General features: G+C 33.2%; 4 protein-coding genes across 5 annotated transcripts; 2 read left to right on the top strand and 2 right to left on the bottom strand.

Annotated features, from left to right (window-relative positions):
* Positions 1-94: 94 nt before the first annotated feature.
* Positions 95-8,788, bottom strand: LOC125061290 (zinc finger and SCAN domain-containing protein 12-like). Of its 2 annotated transcripts, XR_007119022.1 has the most exons (13): positions 8,663-8,788; positions 8,430-8,555; positions 8,030-8,200; positions 7,652-7,729; positions 7,096-7,395; positions 6,189-6,289; positions 5,453-5,549; positions 4,524-4,639; positions 3,814-3,925; positions 3,415-3,516; positions 2,007-2,138; positions 521-712; positions 95-372 (listed from the first exon to the last, which is right to left on the bottom strand). XR_007119022.1 is itself a non-coding variant. In XM_047666647.1 (12 exons), exons 1-12 carry the CDS (start codon positions 8,765-8,767, stop codon positions 623-625), a joined length of 1,530 nt encoding a protein of 509 aa, XP_047522603.1. In that variant the 5' UTR covers positions 8,768-8,788; the 3' UTR covers positions 434-622. The 2 variants fall into 2 exon arrangements, 1 of the variants encoding a protein (XP_047522603.1); XM_047666647.1 differs by lacking the exon at positions 95-372 and having other exon boundaries at positions 434-712.
* Positions 8,789-10,684: 1,896 nt separating this feature from the next.
* On the top strand, positions 10,685-12,201 carry LOC125061519. Its single transcript, XM_047666997.1, has 2 exons — positions 10,685-11,582; positions 11,753-12,201. Exons 1-2 carry the CDS (start codon positions 10,997-10,999, stop codon positions 12,199-12,201), a joined length of 1,035 nt encoding a protein of 344 aa, XP_047522953.1. The 5' UTR covers positions 10,685-10,996.
* A 568-nt stretch (positions 12,202-12,769) lies between these two features.
* Positions 12,770-14,773, bottom strand: LOC125061292 (RNA pseudouridylate synthase domain-containing protein 1-like). Its single transcript, XM_047666649.1, has 6 exons — positions 14,374-14,773; positions 13,892-14,037; positions 13,722-13,813; positions 13,451-13,609; positions 13,140-13,257; positions 12,770-13,055 (listed from the first exon to the last, which is right to left on the bottom strand). Exons 1-6 carry the CDS (start codon positions 14,464-14,466, stop codon positions 12,857-12,859), a joined length of 807 nt encoding a protein of 268 aa, XP_047522605.1. The 5' UTR covers positions 14,467-14,773; the 3' UTR covers positions 12,770-12,856.
* A 333-nt stretch (positions 14,774-15,106) lies between these two features.
* LOC125061411 (eukaryotic translation initiation factor 5B) lies at positions 15,107-19,102 on the top strand. Its single transcript, XM_047666861.1, has 5 exons — positions 15,107-15,440; positions 15,890-16,060; positions 16,222-16,387; positions 16,626-16,757; positions 17,117-19,102. The coding sequence occupies exons 1-5, from the start codon at positions 15,225-15,227 to the stop codon at positions 19,039-19,041; spliced, it is 2,610 nt and encodes an 869-aa protein (XP_047522817.1). The 5' UTR covers positions 15,107-15,224; the 3' UTR covers positions 19,042-19,102.
* Positions 19,103-20,438: the final 1,336 nt, after the last annotated feature.

A 20,438-nucleotide genomic window follows, 5' to 3' on the forward strand; every position in this document is an offset into this window, starting at 1 on the left:
CTTTTAATTTATTAATAAATAAAATTAGTTAATTTATTTCTTCCTTTTTCATACTCGTGGATTTTCAAACTTGTTATTTGTAATAAAACACATATTTCTAATCAAATTTTTATTTAAGATCTTCAAATATCACAAGTGTCTCACTCAGGAATAAAATAAAGTGCTAACTACTACTAAATTAATACTGTATTAACCAAAACTGGAAAAAAATATTTTCGATTAAACAAAGCAATTTGTTTTTACTGTTTAAGAAGTGTCGATTCTCATTACTGAGGTCGTAAGCTCGAATCACGACAGTGAACTGCCTATATTATGTTGTAACAAACAAAATTACTTCAAAACAAATTTTGGAAGTACTGACATTTTATGTATCTGTCACCGTAAAATTGTAAACACCGTTACATTGTAATCTATCTCGCGAGATTATAAACTGTCGAAAGATTGTGAACCTCAGCTTACTGCTTACAATTTAACGTATTATTATTCGGTAATTGGTGTTTACAATTTTACGTTAACATATCGTTATAAAGGCAATCCTTTCATCTGTATAGAAATAATACTAGTTTTGTAATGAAAAATCAAAATTACTTTATCACAACAGACTGCGGACGAAGGTAAAGAACTAAGGTCCCGGCGGTTCTGAGGGTAGCGGGATCAATTCTTGCAACTGTAATTTTTTATCCTTCTTACTTTTCTTTGCTTGAATTTTCATCTAAAAAATATTGAAACATGAATAATGTATTCTAACATAAGTTAAGCTACATACATATATTTGCTAGTTAATACGCGTACACCAATTGTTAGCGACCATCGCACATTTGAAGCTAAAATGAGCCCTTTAGTTTAATATATACATAAATTTATATTATATTTTTTATAATTTATTTATATTATAATATATACATAAATTTATATTATATTTTTTATAATTTATTTATATTATAATATATACATAAATTTATATTATATATACATAAATTTTAATATAACATTCTCGTTTCCGATGTCTATAAGGTCAGTTACACTTATATTCTTTATAGGTAACATATGTGTCACTTAAGAACCCTTAAATAAGCCAAGGGAGCGTTCAAGTATTACGTCACACAATTTTTGGAGATTATTGATCCCCCCCCCCATGTAACGCGCCGTAACGTTTTTCTGTACCCAATAGTAAAACGTTTCGTGACCACCCAGTGACTCTTTATACCTAAAAGTTACCATTATGTGGTGTAAAGTATGTCGAAAATAATATTAACAATAACGCGTAATTTAATCCCCGCCCCGCATCGTAACTTTACAAGACAAACTCCCCCGTTCCCAATATTCGTTACGTAATACTTGAACGCTCCCCAAGTTAACCCCTAATTCTATGTTAGTTATAAGATTATATTCAACAAAGTGTTTCATTAAACATATATATGAACATCACTACATCAACCACCACCGAACAAACTCATGTCAAACCCGATATTAAAAATTATGTCGCTGAGGTCTTGGATTCAAATTCAAGTACAAAAACAGGTGACATTTTCTGCCCATATATGTATATGTCAACGTAAAATTGTAAAAACCGTTAGATTGTAATCTGTCTCGCGAGATTGTAAACTGTCGAAAAATTGTGAACTCAACGTACTGCTTACTATTTAACGTATTATTATTCGGTAGATTATAATCTATCGAAGTGGTACGCACCTCGCGCGCTGATTTATAATAATACATAACTTCAATCCGGTTAAACAGTTCTTTCTTTAATACGTAAAATTGTAAGCAGTACCTTGAGTTCACAATCTTTCGACAGTTTATAATCTCGCGAGATAGATTACAATCTAACGGTATTTACAATTTTACGTTAACATATAATTCCAAACAACAATCTATTGTGCTCTTCAACGAAACATTTATTGTATTTTTTCGCTAAAGATACAACACTTTGTTGACATCAAATTGATTCACTAAAACGTAAAAAAAGATAATAAAAATTTTCCTTGTATTTGCCCCAAACCCACCTTGTAATGCACTTCCCGGATGTGCCGGTACAACGAGGAGTACCACCCAAAGGCCGCGTCGCAGTCGGCGCACTGATATGGCGTCTCACTCGTATGCATCGCCACTATGTGGTATTTTAATTTCGCTGCATTCTGTATTAATATTACATTTTTCTTTATATATTGATACTTAATAGAAGGGCGCTAAAGGCACGCTAGTTATGGCACTTACAAAAAAATCGGTTGTCTGTAAAGTCGGTTTACTGACGATAGTTGAACGTGACAACGTCATAAAAAAATATTGATGGGATGGTTGCATTTTTCAAAAAAAAAAAAAATTTTATTTGTTTGATAGGTATTTTGTATGGATATAGAGAAGGAGGTAAATGGAAATCACAATTGAATTGATCAAGTTACATATTTTATTTGTACGCATAAATACAATTATGTCAATTTTAAATGGAACGCCTCAGAGCGAGGTAACGCCGCATGAGTCATGTTTTTTCGTGCGTGCAGCCGGCTCCATCGAATAATCTGTCTGGGCCTCAGATTTTTGTATGTGTTTCATGATCATTTGTCAATCTAATAGGCAAGTGGCTGATACATGCCGTAGACTTTTTGGGTCCTAGGCAAGCCGATTTCCTCACGATGTTTTCTTTCGAGCGAATGTTAAATGCGCACATAGACAGAAAATCAATTGGTGCACAGCCGGGATTGAACCTACGGCCTCAGGGTGAGAGTCGCACGCAGCAGCCACTTGGCCAACACGGCTCTTGCTGAAGTTTTTCATTGATTGAACCGAATATCCGATTCCCATAGGAGTTAATAAACTCAGCTATTTGGCATCTGTTCATATTTTGTTCCTCTCTATAAAGTAAATGTGTCCATGGCTTAACAATTTGAACTTCTAGGTTTTTGGTACTAGAATGCAGAGACTACAGAAATCAATAGTCATATTAATGTTCTGTGCATTAAGCACAGACTATCATTAATTCTATAGATAGACAGTTGACAGAAGAAATATCTTTGTCAGTTGGTGGTGGATTATAAATCGATATAAATATGAAAATTATTATTGATTAGTTGTTAAAAGGACATTTTATTTATTAGTTATACAATTTTTAAGCTTTATAAAAGTTATGTTAAATTATACAGTCATAAATAAAATTAAGGTGGAAAAGGGCACCAGGGAAAGAAAGAGAGATTGCCCTCATGCACGGTGGGTTGCTGTGCTTAATGAAGTTGGTGAAGATTGGAAGAAAAATGCTTAAGATGGAGAGAAATGGAGCCTGTTAGAAGTTGCCTATACTAAATATCCTTGGAAAATAACATTATTTCTGTATAAAATTTTAAGTGTGTGTATCTTTGGTAATGTGTATGAATGTTTCAAGAGTAGAAATCTTTTGTAATTTCTGATCGATACCAATACCTGATATGATTTCCCACAGACATGGCACAAGTTGTCTCTCCTTTCTTTATTCCTGTGCACGTTCTGAAGGTGTACGTATAGCGACGTGTGGCATTTAAATGGCTGAATGGATTTTGATAAGGTTAATATAACATTTCAGTGTTATGATCTTTGACTAGGAAAAAATAAAAAAATAGCTTTTGCTCGCAACTTTGTTCGCGTTAATGTTGAAAGTTTTGCGATATCTTATATCTTTGCGATTAAATGTTATATTTAAATGAATATACAATCATACACACAAATTTATACATATTTTAAGTATATCGCGTTCATGCACACAGAATCAGCCAGAGAAGATTTCATTCATGTTTTCTACTGTATATTAATTTCCAAGTGAAAAAAAAGTTGCTAAAAACTTACCTTATTACACAGCTGACAGCGGAATTTAATCTTGTTTAAATGTTCCCAATCAACATGGTCACGCAAGCGTGTCTTGCTCACAAACTTCTTTCCGCATTCGTCGCATGTGAAACTAAAATTTTTATATAATAATAATATTAGCGTCACGAAGACGTGCAGCGTTTTTGTCGAAGAAAAGGGAGAGACGGATTGAGCGAAAGGGCGAACGTAGCATGAAGCAAATAGCCGTGGAGCGAGAGTAGGGAGGAAGCAAGTGAGAAAGATCGAGAGAGAGAGTGAGATAGAGCGAACGTCGCATCACGCACAGTGCCATGGAGCGAGAGGTGAGCGAGAGCTATAGTGAGAAAGATTAAGAGAGAGCGTAAGGAAGATCGAGAAAAAATACACGCTATTGGTTGATGTATTCGTTTAGTAGTTACATATTAGAACATTAGATGGCAATTCTGTCGCATAACGTCTTGTGCAGTAAACGCAGTCTTTTTATTTATTAATATTATCATTAGCACGTATATAGTGTGTAAACAGTGTGAATATAGATATACAAATACATGGAGTGATCATATACTGGTCCATGATCATCTATTGGGGCTTTTACCTTCGTAATAATTAATTTACAAAGAAGTTTCACTTCTGACATGTGTACTTTGTACGCACGCACATTTTTTTAAATTACAACTTGTTTTTACAATTTATTTTTGTTTTATACTCACGTAAACTCACTTTCCGACACGTGTCGTCTGGACACCCGTATATGCTGTCTGTACGTCGCCACAGACGCAAAAGACTTGTCGCATTTCACACAATACAATTCACCACTTTCACGCGCCTATAAATATAAAGCGACCAATCAAACAATAAACTTGCACTGGGGGTAGATTAACTATGATTATAGCAACACTAAGTATAGTAGAGCAGTGATGGCTTCAGCGTGCGACTCTCATCTTGAGGTCGTAGGTACGATCCCTGGATGGACTCTCTTGTCTATGTGCACCTTTAATAATCGCTTTTACGAAGAAAAAGATAGTGAGGAAACCGGCTTGCCTTAGTTAACCCAAAAACCCGGCTAACTCAAAAAGTCGACGGCGTGTAGGCACAGGAGGCTGATCGCTTACTGGCCTAATAGATTAACAAATCATGAAACGAATAAAGAAATCTGAGGCCCAGACCTAAAAAGGTTGTAGCACAACTAATTTTTTTTTATTTATGGAGCTGCACGCTCCTTGAATGGAGACGTCGTCACAACAAAAGACCGCGCGGCCGCCCACCGACTTGACTTGTTGATACAAAGGCCAGTGTAGGGCGTACTTGAGGAAGATGGAGGTCTACATCCAGAAATTGATCAAACAAGAGTCTGATGATGATGATTCATAATTGCACTCTCTAAAAGTACTCTTACGTCTCTTTCTATCAAATTATGTTTACACTGCGATGAAAAGAGACCGCATTATCGCAAGTGTTCATTGCGCACAGAAAAAATATATTTGTGGGGAATTAAACACACAACCTATTCTATAATTACACGCTAAATACTAGACTACTATACTTAAAGCTAAAACGACACTACGGGATGGATTTTGAAATAGTGTCACTTGGCGCAGAGTCTCGAACGTTATCCAACAAATCGCGTATAAAATTTTACCTTATGACTTCGCATATGTCTTCCCAGATTCGATTTCCATTGATACACTTTACCGCACTTTGGACACGGGTGACGATTCTGGCCTTTATGTAATACACTGCAAACATTATTAGAACCTATTTACTTGATTGAAACGCAATTAAAATTAAACTACAGTGAAAACTCTTCATAACGAATTTCAAGTGACCAAGCATTTTCTTTCGTTATAGAGAGTTTTCATTATAGGGATTGAATGGAAAGGAATACCAAATTTAACTAATTACAATATTTTATTACTATCAATAGGTAAATTATTTTAAACACATATTATACTGTTAACTTTGCCTGACGTGTTTTGCTATGACAGGCAATGTAATATAAGAATAATGGCACACGTGTTAATGCAATTAACAATAACAAAGGCGAGAAGGCTGTTTATGACCTCAGGTGTCTTTCTTAGAAATTTCGGCACCTCAAAAGCTTAGTTTTGTAAGCTGATTATAAAAACAATTACACTTAAGTATGTTGTTGATGTCTAAATATGACAATATTTCTTCGATATAGAGAATGGCTGTTGCGTTATAAAAACTTAATTACCAACTTACTTAACCAAACAAATTATAAACGTTATACGGAAGGATGTTATAAAGAGCTTACACTGTAGTCGTTAGTAGTGTAACAAATATTTATAATTATAGATTTTTTTACTGAAAATCTTCGTCCTCATGCATGGGAAATATAAATAGAAATTACTAACTTCAGGTGATACCGATATGTCTTCCTTGAACTGAACACTTTCCCACATTCAACACATTGAGGCCTCTCGGGTAATTGTTCTCTATTTCTTACAATCACTTTCTGAAAAAAAGTTTCATCGTAAATCATCTGTTTTTCTAAGTATCACTAATTTATTATATAATAAATGGTATACAAATATAAAACTTCTTGCTTAACATGAAACTTGAAATAGTATTTCTATCAAGAGAATAACGGCACAATCACTTGATCACTTGCTTATATGTACAGACAGATTTAGAAAATAATAAAAAGTCTGAGGCACAAGATGTTTTCAGATTATGTTTTAAACTAATTCATAAAAGCGAAATCAGTCTAACTGCATTGATTTTAACTAAAGTACACATCAATCATTTTAATCACAGCATAAACACAATTTGATAGAAAGAGACGAACATGCATGTATATATAAGGGAGATGAAATATAAAATGACATAACTTTTGATGGGTAGCTTCTTAATAGATTGCTGATTCACGAGTACAACTTAATTATTCATACACAATTTAATAGAACAACATTCAACATGGATCTAGTATCTTGGGCAATTTTTGGAGATTATTGACGCCCCCCCCCCCCCCCATGTAACGCGCCGTAACGTTTTTCTGTACCCAAGTATAGTAAAACGTTACGTAAAAGTACCATTACGTGGTGTAAAGTACTGGAAAGTCGAAAATAATATTAACAATAATGCGTAATTCAATCCCCGCCCCGTATCGTAACGTTTTACAAAGGAACCCAAAATTCGTTACGTAATACTTGAACGCTCCCTAATACCTAAACACTAACATCATGTTTGAGTGAATTCCCTTGTAGAGACAATCAACTTAAAACCATGGACAACAGATGACTAAACTGTATAATTCCTTACCTCTGAAACATCATTCTTTACGTCAGGTACATCATCATCCAATTCAATCTGTGTTTCATTCACTTCTTTCTCTAATTGGTCTTTGTCCTTAGTTTCATTCTCCAAATTTATTTCATTTTTATCTAAATTTTCCTTTATTACATTTTTTTCTATGTCTTGTTCAATATTTTGATCTACTTTTTCATCATCAATTTGAAAATCAGTCTCATTATCGTCGAAGTCATGGTCACTCTCAGATGTTTCTTTCTTTAATTTAGTTTTTCTTTTTAGTTTTAATTTCTTTTTCTGCTTTTTCTTTGTCTGTTAAAAAAAAACATCTATTACAAAAACACATTAAAGTATCACAATTTATTTTTATAGTTTATTCTCCTATTTAATTAAGGATTTGATATTATAAATTCAATAAAATAATGGATGAATTTTGGCTTGAATTTTTAAAATTTGTGAATACACTAGAAATAAGTTTGGTATTATGCATAAAACTACAAAACACACATGATTGTTATTATATATTTTTGCAATATTTTCACATTATTAATGTAATAATAATACATACTTTGCCTTTCAGATTTTGTTTATTCTCTGCCTTATCAGGTTTCTTTATAATATCTTGAGGTTCACAGGGTAGCACATCCTAGAAATATCAGGCAAATATATTACATTAAACATTCATCTAAGTACCTGAACAGAATATTGCAAATTATACTATTAATATTGTGCATTTTCCTTTTAAAATTAATATTTTTCAGCAGGATACATACAAACTGAGCAACTTACATATTTTACAGGAATTATAGCAAATAACTTTAATTAAATAATAGATACAGTTGACTGTCAGTGTGTATTTTAATATTACACTTAGCCTCATATTCAGAGGTTAATTTTTCAAAGAACAATACACCTACTCTATTTTTGATGCAGCATTAATACTTACTTTTTCTAAATCATCTCCCCAAGTTAACTGGTTAACAAATGTCTCTGGTTCACAATGAACTTCCTCTGTTTCCTCCTTAATCTCCACATCTACTTTCACTTCTGGAAAGCTAATAGTAACTGCTGACTGACATTGAAGGTGTGATGGTTTTGATAGTGATTGTTTTGAATTCTGAAATTTTAATTGTTAAGATAGCTCTTGGGTAAATTCTGTAGCACTTTTATTAAATACATGACTGAATATGTATATAATGTAAATCATCAACAACGTTACCAATAAATAATTTGTTTATCTGTTGTGAACTCTGATCATTTTTCTATGCGGGAAAGTCATGCAGTTTAGCAGGTTGAAAATTTACAGTAAATTAAAATATTGTTTAACATATTATCGGAAAACATACCTGCTGCACGCACATTAGTAGCTCAAGGTAACAGCACTTTACTTGCTGCTGGAAACATTGGAATCGACGGAGCAGCGCTGTACATTCCCAACAAACCTTTGAAAGCTGCGGTAGCACTTCTGGAGCCTATTTATTCATTAAAAACATAAAAAAGTATTTTTTCAAGACTTGGGTAAATTTAGTTAATTATATAAATAATAAAATTATATCTTATGTATATAAGAATAACTTACGGCAATTTCATCAACAATTTGTTTGTAAAAATAGTAAACAGAGGTTCCGCTAATGTAAGTTAATTTTCTTCCTGAACACAGGCAACCGGGACACAACTCTTCCATTTTATTTAAAACTATGGTCAATATTATGGGTTGGGTGTTAAATACCACCTCACGTTTTTGACGATACTAATTATCTAGGAGTGTCCGGGGGACCTTCATTGGAACACCTCCAAGTGAGTTTTGCTCCGGAAACGCGTCTTAATATTTTTATAAAAAATTTAAAGTTTTGTGTAATGTGTTAAAATTTGTAAACAATCCGCCATTTTCTACTTTTCTATTGGTTATAAGTGATGTGACGTTCACTTAAAAAAATCGTGTTTTTAATTTATCGATTGTTAATAATCGTTTTATTTATTTATCGATTACTTCCTCATTTTTGAAATTTAAAGTTATAGAATAATCAACATTGAAATTAACCTAATTTCGTGTTGATAGATTATAGTGTTCTGAAATTTTTTGAAATTATCGATACCTACTCGTCTGTATTTTCTAATTAGTACTTGTATTTCATTGTTTGCAACTTTCTATATTATTTAATTTTTACTAGAATAAAGTGTTTACTTTAATATCCAAAAAGTACCCAAAACCGAATCAGAGCACCCCACTATCCACGTGGTCTTGTCTGTCTTACCCCTAGAGTGTATATAAATAATCGGAGGCGCGGAGGAAGAGCAGCCCCCACCCGCTGTAACAAAGCACAGGCATTATGAAAGCTGTAGCGGCTGAGGCTGGTCGCCGAAGGCGACCAAAAAGCCGAGGTTGCGGAGGCTTGAATAAAATGCCTGTGCTTTGGTACGCAAGGGTGGAGGGGCTGCATTTCCCGTAGCGCCGGAGCTGTCCACAAAAAAATTTTTATTTAGATTGGTTAGGTTAGAGTTAGTATATGAATATTTGGTCGCCGAAGGCGACCAGGACGCCGAGAAGCCGAGGCTTGAATAAACAATTACTATTTAGATCGGAGCTGTCCACAAAAACAAATATTATTTAGATTGGTTAGGTTAGAGTTAGTATATGAATATTTGGTCGCCGAGAAGCCGAGGCTTGAATAAACAATTACTATTTAGATCGGAGCTGTCCACAAAAAAAAATATTATTTAGATTGGTTAGGTTAGAGTTAGTATATGAATATTTGGTCGCCGAAGGCGACCAGGACGCCGAGAAGCCGAGGCTTGAATAAACAATTACTATTTAGATCGGAGCTGTCCACAAAAACAAATATTATTTAGATTGGTTAGGTTAGAGTTAGTATATGAATATTTGGTCGCCGAGAAGCCGAGGCTTGAATAAACAATTACTATTTAGATCGGAGCTGTCCACAAAAAAAAATATTATTTAGATTGGTTAGGTTAGAGTTAGTATATGAATATTTGGTCGCCGAAGGCGACCAGGACGCCGAGAAGCCGAGGCTTGAATAAACAATTACTATTTAGATCGGAGCTGTCCACAAAAACAAATATTATTTAGATTGGTTAGGTTAGAGTTAGTATATGAATATTTGGTCGCCGAAGGCGACCAGGACGCCGAGAAGCCGAGGCTTGAATAAACAATTACTATTTAGATCGGAGCTGTCCACAAAAACAAATATTATTTAGATTGGTTAGGTTAGAGTTAGTATATGAATATTTGGTCGCCGAAGGCGACCAGGACGCCGAGAAGCCGAGGCTTGAATAAACAATTACTATTTAGATCGGAGCTGTCCACAAAAACAAATATTATTTAGATTGGTTAGGTTAGAGTTAGTATATGAATATTTGGTCGCCGAGAAGCCGAGGCTTGAATAAACAATTACTATTTAGATCGGAGCTGTCCACAAAAACAAATATTATTTAGATTGGTTAGGTTAGAGTTAGTATATGAATATTTGGTCGCCGAAGGCGACCAGGACGCCGAGAAGCCGAGGCTTGAATAAACAATTACTATTTAGATCGGAGCTGTCCACAAAAACAAATATTATTTAGATTGGTTAGGTTAGAGTTAGTATATGAATATTTGGTCGCCGAATTTTCAATTATTTTTAATATTAAAATCGAATACAAAAATCGATTTTCACTTTAAAAAAAATCGATTATTTTTCACATCCCTATTAATTTTATAAACTTAATCGGCCATTTTGAATGTGGTTTATGCTAGACTAGCGGTAATTAGTTTTACAGTGCAAAGTTTACTTTATAAATCCGTTTCTTTTTTATTTTCACGTGAAAGTGCGTTATTTTATTTGCATTTTTTGAAACTTGGCTTTACATACATAATCAACACTGATTTCTCGCGATCATTTTCAGATTTATAGTGATGGCGTCTACAAGTTCTACTCGTGAAAATGATTTTGAGGACGATGGGTCCGTTGTGAATCGTGACTTGAATAGTGAGGAAGTGGTCTCATTGTGGAATCTGATTAGATTATATAAAAAATTAGGTACCAATGAGCAGTGTGTGGCATTCGCTGAAGAAAATGGTTTAGTGCATTCTCAAAAGCAATGTAGTACACATCGTAAACCCATGAAAATTGCTAAATCGACGAATAAAACATTTGGTTCATGGTGTTGCACGAAAGGAAATTGCAGATCAAAAACTAAAGTTCCTAGAAATAAAGGAACATTTTTCGAAAATATTAAAATAGAATTAGTTCATGTTTTCTATTTATTATATGCGTTTTCGCAAAATTGGAGCTATCTTACAACCATGCGTGAAGATCCATATAAAGATGATAGACTTAAATCCTTAAGCCGAGTTACTATATGTGATTGGTATAGTTATTGTAGGGAAACTATAGTTATATATCAAATGGATAAAACTCAAGCGGTAGGAAAGATTGGTGGCCCAGGGAAGATAGTCCAGATTGATGAATCTAAATTTGGGAAAAGAAAATATAATCGAGGTAATTATTTTATAGCACTATTAATTAATATTTACTATATGTGTTATTAGTCTGTTTTACTCCTAGAGTGTAATTTAAAAACCAGAGCTGTCCAATAACCCTATTATTATCACATCTACAAAATTTATTTAACTCATTAAGCTTATTAACTAATTCTTTAATTGTTGTAGGACGACATATTGAGGGCTATTGGGTCCTTGGTATGATCGAAGACAAATCTGAAGACCTAAGATTGGAAGTGTGCCCAAATAATATTCGATCAGCTGATATATTACTTCCTCTCATTCAAAAACATGTTGAAGTTGGTACTATCATTCATACTGACTTCTGGAAAGCATACGATTGTCTGGCAGACCATGGGTACATACATCAAAAAGTGAATCATTCAGACCCTGAAAACCCGTTTGTGGCTGAAGATGGAACCCATACGCAAAGGATTGAGTCACAGTGGAGGGCAGTAAAAAGATTTTTTAAAAAGGATAATTATAATAACACTGAAAATTTTTCAGATCATGTCTATGAATATTTGTGGCTGCGAAACAATATAAAATATAAAAAAGACCCATTTTTGGAGCTAATTAAAGCTGTCAAATATGTCTATAAATTAAACACTGACTGACCGATTTTTTATTTTGCTATATTGCTTATTTTGCTTTTGTTTACTGCTCTACACGTGCTATGGCTATGTATTGGGCCCTGGTGGTTTTAGTGGGTATGGGGACCATCGCATTTTACGACCTTGATCCCCACACTCCCCGCGCCAATCACACTTGCCCAGGCGCGGGGGCCCGTAATCGGGTTTCCCCAGGTGAAAAAAAAAAAAAAAAACGCGTTTTTTTGACGCGTTTCCGGAGCAAAACTCACTTGGAGGTGTTCCAATGAAGGTCCTCCGAGACTCCTAAATAATTAGTATCGTCAAAAAAGTGCGATGGTATTTAAAACTGTTACCTAAAACGGCGTCCTTACGCCTTAGGGTTTGTTTCTATTTTTTAAATCTAACCTGTCAATTGTCAAAACACTGTCAAATTGTATTTAATGTTGTTCTAAAAGTATAAAACCGGTAAGAGTGTAAGATTTATAATTAAACTTTAAAATCAGTTGACTGCTATTTTATATTTTACAAAAATACTGGGAAAAAAATAAAAAAAACTATTTCAAGACACGATTCAATGAAACAAGGCCTTTTCTGATTACGTATATTACATCAATATTTGGTGAAGTTTTTTCAGGTATAGAGAAGACAATGTTAAACAGTTTTGAAAACAGATAATTTATTAAACGCTAAAATCTTTATATTTGACACCAACTATATATTCCCTGTCAAGATCATCACATGCCGCCAACAGTTCCTCTTTACTCCTGTATTTATATACGACTCGGTGAGACTTCCACTTGCTAGAAAACTTAGAATCGCTGAAGAAAGGTTCAGCCGTTTGAATATCTAACGGTTTATGTGGCAACGGTAATACTAGCCTAAAACAATAAGGATTAAAATTAATTTAAATAACTGGACATGTTAAACTGAATTTTGTACAATACCAGAATAAAATAAGTCACCTAATAGCATGCAAAAACATTCGATGTGGAGCAGTGTCAGTACGGTCACTGTAGGTGTAGTCTCCAAGAATAGTGTGAGAGGCCGAGTGGCAATGGATGCGTAATTGATGACGGCGACCTAAGACAGAAATAAAATAATTATTCTTACAAGGTGAATCATGCTATGATGGATGGATAGAATGGTAAAATTAAAGCAGACAGTCAATTTGGTTTCTTGTTAGTTACAATATTGTCCTAAATATTATATTAGTAGTTAGTCGTTTTTAAGGTACATGGATTCATTAAATTTTAAATCGTCATCAGGGCAATACCCGTAATTGGCTTTAAAAGTACTACAGCTACGGGTTGTCCACAATAATATCCAGTTTCAAGTAATAACAGCCGCGTGTGAGCCGGTCGTGCATCACCAGCAATACTCGTCTTGGATACCACTGACATACGATGCCCGTGATCCGGTGTTTGATCTACGCCTGGAACCAATAAATATGATCATTTTATAAAACAAAACACTAGATTCTAAATATCTTTTTGCGTTATATTTATTTAATATACATAAAATTAAGATATATATATATCACATACCCACAGCGTATCGTATTTCGGCGACTTGAAATTCTGGGTGGCCTCTCACAATTGCCAAGTAATACTTCTTCGTTAAACGTTTTTCAAAGAGTCTTAAAAAAAATAAACATTACATACTTAAAGTAAGAAGCACGTAAAAATTCGATTGACTTTAAGAAAATCGTTATTACTTTCCAGCTAAACCAGCGGTGGTTTTGTTCTTAGCAATACATAGGACGCCACTAGTTGAATAGTCAAGTCGTTGTATAAAATACAGCGGGTTTGAAGAAGTCGATAGATGGGAGTCGTGGGATGCAATGTGACAGGTTACGGTGTTCTAATAAGAAAATAAATTTAAGATTAAAATATGTTATAACTTGTCACAAAATATATCTGCTTCTTACATAGGTTAGGACTTAGAAACAGTCTAGACTTTATAAAAAGTTAGACTGATATCTTTTAAACGATTTTTAGAATATCCACAGAGTATGACTAACTTGTTTAACAATATGAAACATTAATAAAGACCAGAAATCAGCTGTAACCGACTTTACCGATTTCTATACAGAAAGTTTGGCTCGCCACTACAGTCTACAATAAACATAACCTACATTTTTGTATCATATAGTATCTTAATGATTATTATTTATAACAATAGCTATGTCAAACATACCTTTTCATTTTCGTCATCCGAATTTATATACATATCGTATGGTTTATTCACTACTAAAAAGTCTTCACATTCGTATAATTTATCGACGGCCATTTTGTAAACAGATATTAAGTAGCGCGAAAATTAAAATTGTTTATCGTTCAGAAATATCGAGCTTGGGAGCTGTAAGAGATTCTTACAAACGCTGGTCTCTTTAACTTTATATTATTACCTTTTTTTATGCAATGGGTGGGTATTATATGATGAACTATATTCGGAAACAAATTATATATAAAAGCATGAAATACCGCCTGGATACCTCTGTCCAAGTAATTATTTAAAATTTCTTCCAACTGCGGCATTTCACTCTTTATAAATTTTACATTATTTTTGTATAATTCGTATCATTTTCAAAAAGTCATCTAACAAATTGTCCAAAAAGTATACATTAATAAAACACAATCTATGGAAAAAAGTAACAAGATATTTTATGAAATAAGTTGAATTAAATACTTTTTTCATAACAAGTATCAAGATTCTCGTTGAATTAGATTGACGTCTAATAGTGTTGTCTATATATTTAAAAAAAGCAATTTAGATCAGCTGCGACCTAAAATCCCACGAAGGTTCTCTTTCTGCAACTCTCTTAATAATTAAATATAGGGTATCACCATACATTTTTTAAGGTGCATTTTGAATTTTCTGAACGACTGCTTGTTCGGTTATGTCTTGACAGCTAGAATCAAGTTTCTAATTTCTTGACTTGACAGATAGTTCGATATCGATACTCGGTCCTTGTCGATTCGAGGGAAAATATAAACAAATAATAAATCTTTAATATTCCATTGTAGATTTACATTACGAAAATTAGCATGAAGCGTGTAAAAAAACATAGGATCAAACGGGAAATCCCAGAATCGTCCCAAATAAGACACGAAGAGCACGATTTAGCCTATTACATACATGATAGAGTCGAGCTGATGCATCAGGTTTTTTCGGTTTTGAAACACAAAGAGTTAAGAGCAATGGCACCGGAATGTATCCGACATATATCCCTTGATGATTTGCAGGAGCTGTGTACTGAAGAGGTAGGTTACAGGAATTAGGGATCTAAAAATGAGGGTTAAGTAAGACGTGTTGGTGAATTTTTATAAAAATTAACTTTTACATACAATGAAGGTTAAGAAACACTGGTTATATACTCATCATACACTTCCAAATGTTTTAGTTTAATCATAACAACCGTGTATGTATATGTGAGAGAAGAGAGAAGAGAAATAAAGATTATTTATTTATTTATTATATCAAAAATTTAGTTTACTAAGACTGTTTTTATAAAATGATTAACAATTGCAAAAGCAATGCTTGATAATTAAATTTGTTGCTTTGCTTAAAACAAATGGAGTTTGTAGTTTCTGCTTCATACATTGGAGTTAAAATTATCTTGTGCTTAATTTAGGTTTTATTTTAAATAGGAGATTTAAATTAATAAATGAATTTATCAAATAACATATACTATATTATTTTCATGTTTTAGCTTCTTGGTATAAGTTCAAAACGTCTTTGTGCCATCTTAGATGGAGCTGATCCTCCTTCCAACACAGAATCTTCTAGCTCATCTCCAGAGAGGTTTGAAACCATATCCCTGGATAGCATCTCCTCAGATGAAGAAATATTAAGTCAAGGTAGCTCTAAGAGAAATAAAAAAGTAAGTAGGCATTATACACTTTTAATTGGACTCAATTTGTAGAATGTAAATAAAAATTAAAAAACTTAAGATTCTTCAAAGTACTTTAATATATAATAAAAAAATGTAAAACTTGTACATTCTATTATTGGCATGACAGATAAATTAAAATAAAATTCCAGCATAAACATCACCGCCACTCAAAGTCCAAGCATAAAGAGTCACAGAAACCTGATGAAGATGAGAATAACAAGGCATCTCGAGCGGGTCTCACTGTTTTAGAGCTATTAGAGTTGCAGGCCCGAGCCAGGGCCATACGGGCACAGTTACAACAACATCAAGCTTTGGGTAAATAAATCATGTACTAGTGTTATTTTCAGGCTGACATGAATTTTATTCAAAAGGAGAGGAAATGTCGGGCGGGTTTGATTTCTGAACACTTTTAGCAAAGGTTGCTGTGTGTGTGTGTATAGCTGTTATTGAAAATTATTAAATAGTAATGTAACTATGTTATACTCATTTATATAATGTCAAGTCTCAAACAGTGTGGGTACTGTAAGTAACTTTTATTTTATGTATGTTTCAGTATCTGCAGAGCAAACAGAAAATCAAGCTTCATCATCGGGTGATGATGACGAGGTAGTGATTAAAGAAGAGGCTCCTGAGGTTGTAGAGATTAGCAGTGAAGATGAAAAGCCAAGCGTACAGGAATTACAAAGTATGTTCATATATGTATATGACAAAAAAATATTTTTATTTTTTACCAATGTAATGTACAAAAAAGTATATTTTAAACATTATTCAAATCATATTTTTATTAAACAGAAGCTTCTTTAAATAAAACTTCTTTAATGGATTTAAACACGCTTTTTGAAAGCAAATGAATGAATTTTAATACACTTTTATATGTAAGACAATAACTTGTTAATACTTTTGTGATAATATATATTCAGCAATATGGTGTTTAAAATGAAATATTAATTCAATTCAATTCCACAATCAGAATTAATTATTAATGATAAATGCTATTCTTAGTATTGGGCAAGTCTTTTCTTTGATAAAATTTCTAATTTGCAGGAGTAGTAGAAAGTACCAAACCCAAGGAGACACCAGTTGAAGAAAATACTAATACCGTAACAAAAAGAATTAATGATCTTATTATAACTGTACCTCAAACAAAAGCAACAAGAAAGATTAAACTTAACAGACCTAAATCTACTAAAAAAGACGACGTACTTCCAAAAGAAAAAGCAGAACCACCAAAAACAGTTCCTTTACCAATTGGCAAAGATATAGTAAAGGACAAAAAGAAAAAGAAACAAAAGAAAAAAGATAAACAGAAGGATGGCAGTGATCACGACGAAATTACATTACAACTATCAGACTCCGAAAAGATGGATCTTTTAGAAGACTTTGATAGAAATAAAACTTCAAGTGAAGATTCAGAGAGTAGTTCAGAAACGAGTCAATCAAGTTCAATGAGTAATGACAAATATTCTAAAAAGACAAATAAATCAACTAACTCTAGGCATCCTAATCTGGAAGCATCTAGAAGTGAAGCTATTGCAAGTGATGCTACCATTATTCACCAAAGTAAAATAATGGAAGAAGCAAAAAAAGTACCTGAAACGGATAAGATATCTGAAAATAAAAGCAAAAATATGAAGGAAAACAAATCTGAAGCAGAAGTTACGGTGTTATGTGAGGATGACGGCATGGTAGTTGAAGAACGCGAAATTACATCTGTCAATGAAGAAAATGAAGCCGTTGCAGGCGTAAGCGGTAACGAAAATATTGAAAAGGTTTCCACTGAAATTGAGACAGAAACTTTAAATAAAATTGATGCAGATGAATCACCAAAAACTACACCTAACCATGAAATTGAGGCATCGGTAAGTGAGAATAAAAATAGTATTATTCAAAATAATGAATGTCAAATATCGAACGGTGTAGCAAAAACATTAGTACTGGAAGAGACAAATAGCGCTGAAGATGGAGAAATAGTAAACAGGAACTTATCGGATGGCGAACTATCCGAGCACAGTATAGCAGAGCAAAGTATCGAAACTGAAGTAGTTTTTATTTCTGATGAAGAGAGTAAAACTAAAAAAAAAAAGAAGAAAGATAAGAAATCTAAAAAAAGTAAGAAGTCGGATTTTCGCGAAAGCGCTGACCAAAACTTTTATAAAATAGAGACAACTGACAATGCCGAGGCTAAAAGTACAGTCGTTCATATAGATTTGGATGAAGATAAAACACATTTGAGTGCAAATGAAAAGCTTGACAGTAACAATTTAGTCACAGATGATAAATCGAACATAAAGGAGGTATTAGATACAGATGAATCTTTAGATGATGTTTTTGAATATTTAGAACTATCTGACGATTCTTCTTGTTTTGAAGTGGAAGGAATTTCTATTTTATCAAAAGAACCAACTGCAAAAGAAATTGCTGCTCTCTCAGCTAAGATAGATGATATAAAAAGAGAAGATGTGATCACTGAAGAGGAGATACGAGAATTCGAGAGATTAGAACAAGAAATAAATGAATTTGAAGAAGTTGAAAATATTTCGTGGAAGGACAGATATTTAGAGAGTAAAAAAGTTAAATCTGTTCTGTCCACAGCCAATATTCTTAATGCAATGAGAAGAAAGAATAAAAAATTAAAGAAACACATAGAAGAAACGAAAAAAGATCAAGTAGAAGTAACCACCGAAACTCCATCGTTAGCTAGAAAAGATCAATTAATAGAAGGATCTATTCAGCACTACAACACATTACAAGGATCTACGAAATTTGTTGACCCTGTTAGGGAAGACGAGGTCGTCACTGAAAAAGTTTCTAAAGAAATGGAGAAAGATGCTAAGCAATTGTTAAAAATGTATAAAAAATTATTGAAATACAACAATATGAATAAAAAGAAAGATCCAAATAAAAAGAGAAAGAAAAAACAAAAGAAAAACAAAGAGAAGCATAAAGATAGTGATAAGAGTATAAGTTGAATTATAGGAACAAATGAACATGCTTTATTTTATATTTATGCATATTAAATTTATTACTACATTTCTTGTTTTATTCCAATTAGTGCTTTAAGGTACAAAGTAATCTACCTCATTGGGAGGTACGAACCGGATTTTGTCAAATTGTCTGATCTTCACTCCCGAAATACTAGGAACAAAAATAATTTAACAGTTCATGCTACTCGCCTTCATAGAATAAGCAACTCGTTCATGGGTCAATGTATACGCTTTTACAATAAACTTCCTATGGATGTTCGTAAACTTCCCCTTAAGAAATTTAAATTTTTTATTAAATCAAAATTATTAACTAAAGGATATTACAGGATATCCGATTATTTAAATGATAGAAACGCCTGGGATTGAGCTGCTCGCTTATACAGCTATCGCTTGTGTTTTTGTAAGCTGTCTTTCACTTCTTTTTTTTTTTTTTTTGCATGTTGTACATATTTACAATCTGACATGTCTTGTACTTTTGCATATGCATTTTATTTTATTCTATTGACATGTTTGTGCTTAGTGCATATTCATTTTTTTACATTTTTTTTTTTTCTATATTACTGACATGTTTTGTGCTTAGTGCATATTCATTTTTTCTTTTTCTACAATACTGACATGTTTTGTGCTTTTGCATACAATATTTTACACTTTGACATGCCAAGTGAATAATGATTATATTTCGATTATATTTTTCAATTTCATTATTTTTTCCTTGCTTTAAGGTACACCTTAAAAATACATTTTGTATCCATTGTAAGTGTAAACATTATGCGGGTATATCATAAACTCTTTTGCTTGATTTATAATTTGATACATTTTAGTCTATAGTTATTTTGGGCTGGCGATCTGAGTGAGTTGTTGCCCCACATATTTTTATGGTGCCACTGGCGGTATTGTTGTGTACCGGGTTGTGCAGCTCCCTTAAAAATGGTTGAGCTGCATGAGCTATTCGGGGCATGCTAGCCGTCTGCTGGCACAGGCTTGCTCAGATCGATCTGGTTCTTTCTTCCAAAGACCAGTCCAGTAAATACTCTGCATTTGTTTACACCAATTTATTAATTTATTATTGTATTATCTGGACTATAAAAGAGACTAAGACCCCCGAGTTTGTTTCGACATTTCTTCTCAGGGCAGTCAGTTAGGAAATGTCGACTTCATCTAGTTTAGGATGACATTGTAAAAGTGATTTATATAGTCCTACTTGCAAGAATAAACTATTTCATTTCATTTCATTTCATTACGGTGATAGCAAACATATGGTTAAAACTCATTAGTATTTAGTCTCATCGCTGTTCAAATATATGGTACTGTATTCTACTTGTGGGGTGCTGCTGCAGAGGTTCAATCCATATTTGTGCTGCAGAAGCAGGCTGTTCGGGGTA

The sequence above is a fragment of the Pieris napi genome, chromosome 23 (genome assembly GCF_905475465.1).
Source record: "Pieris napi chromosome 23, ilPieNapi1.2, whole genome shotgun sequence".
Taxonomy (NCBI): Eukaryota; Metazoa; Arthropoda; class Insecta; order Lepidoptera; family Pieridae; genus Pieris; species Pieris napi.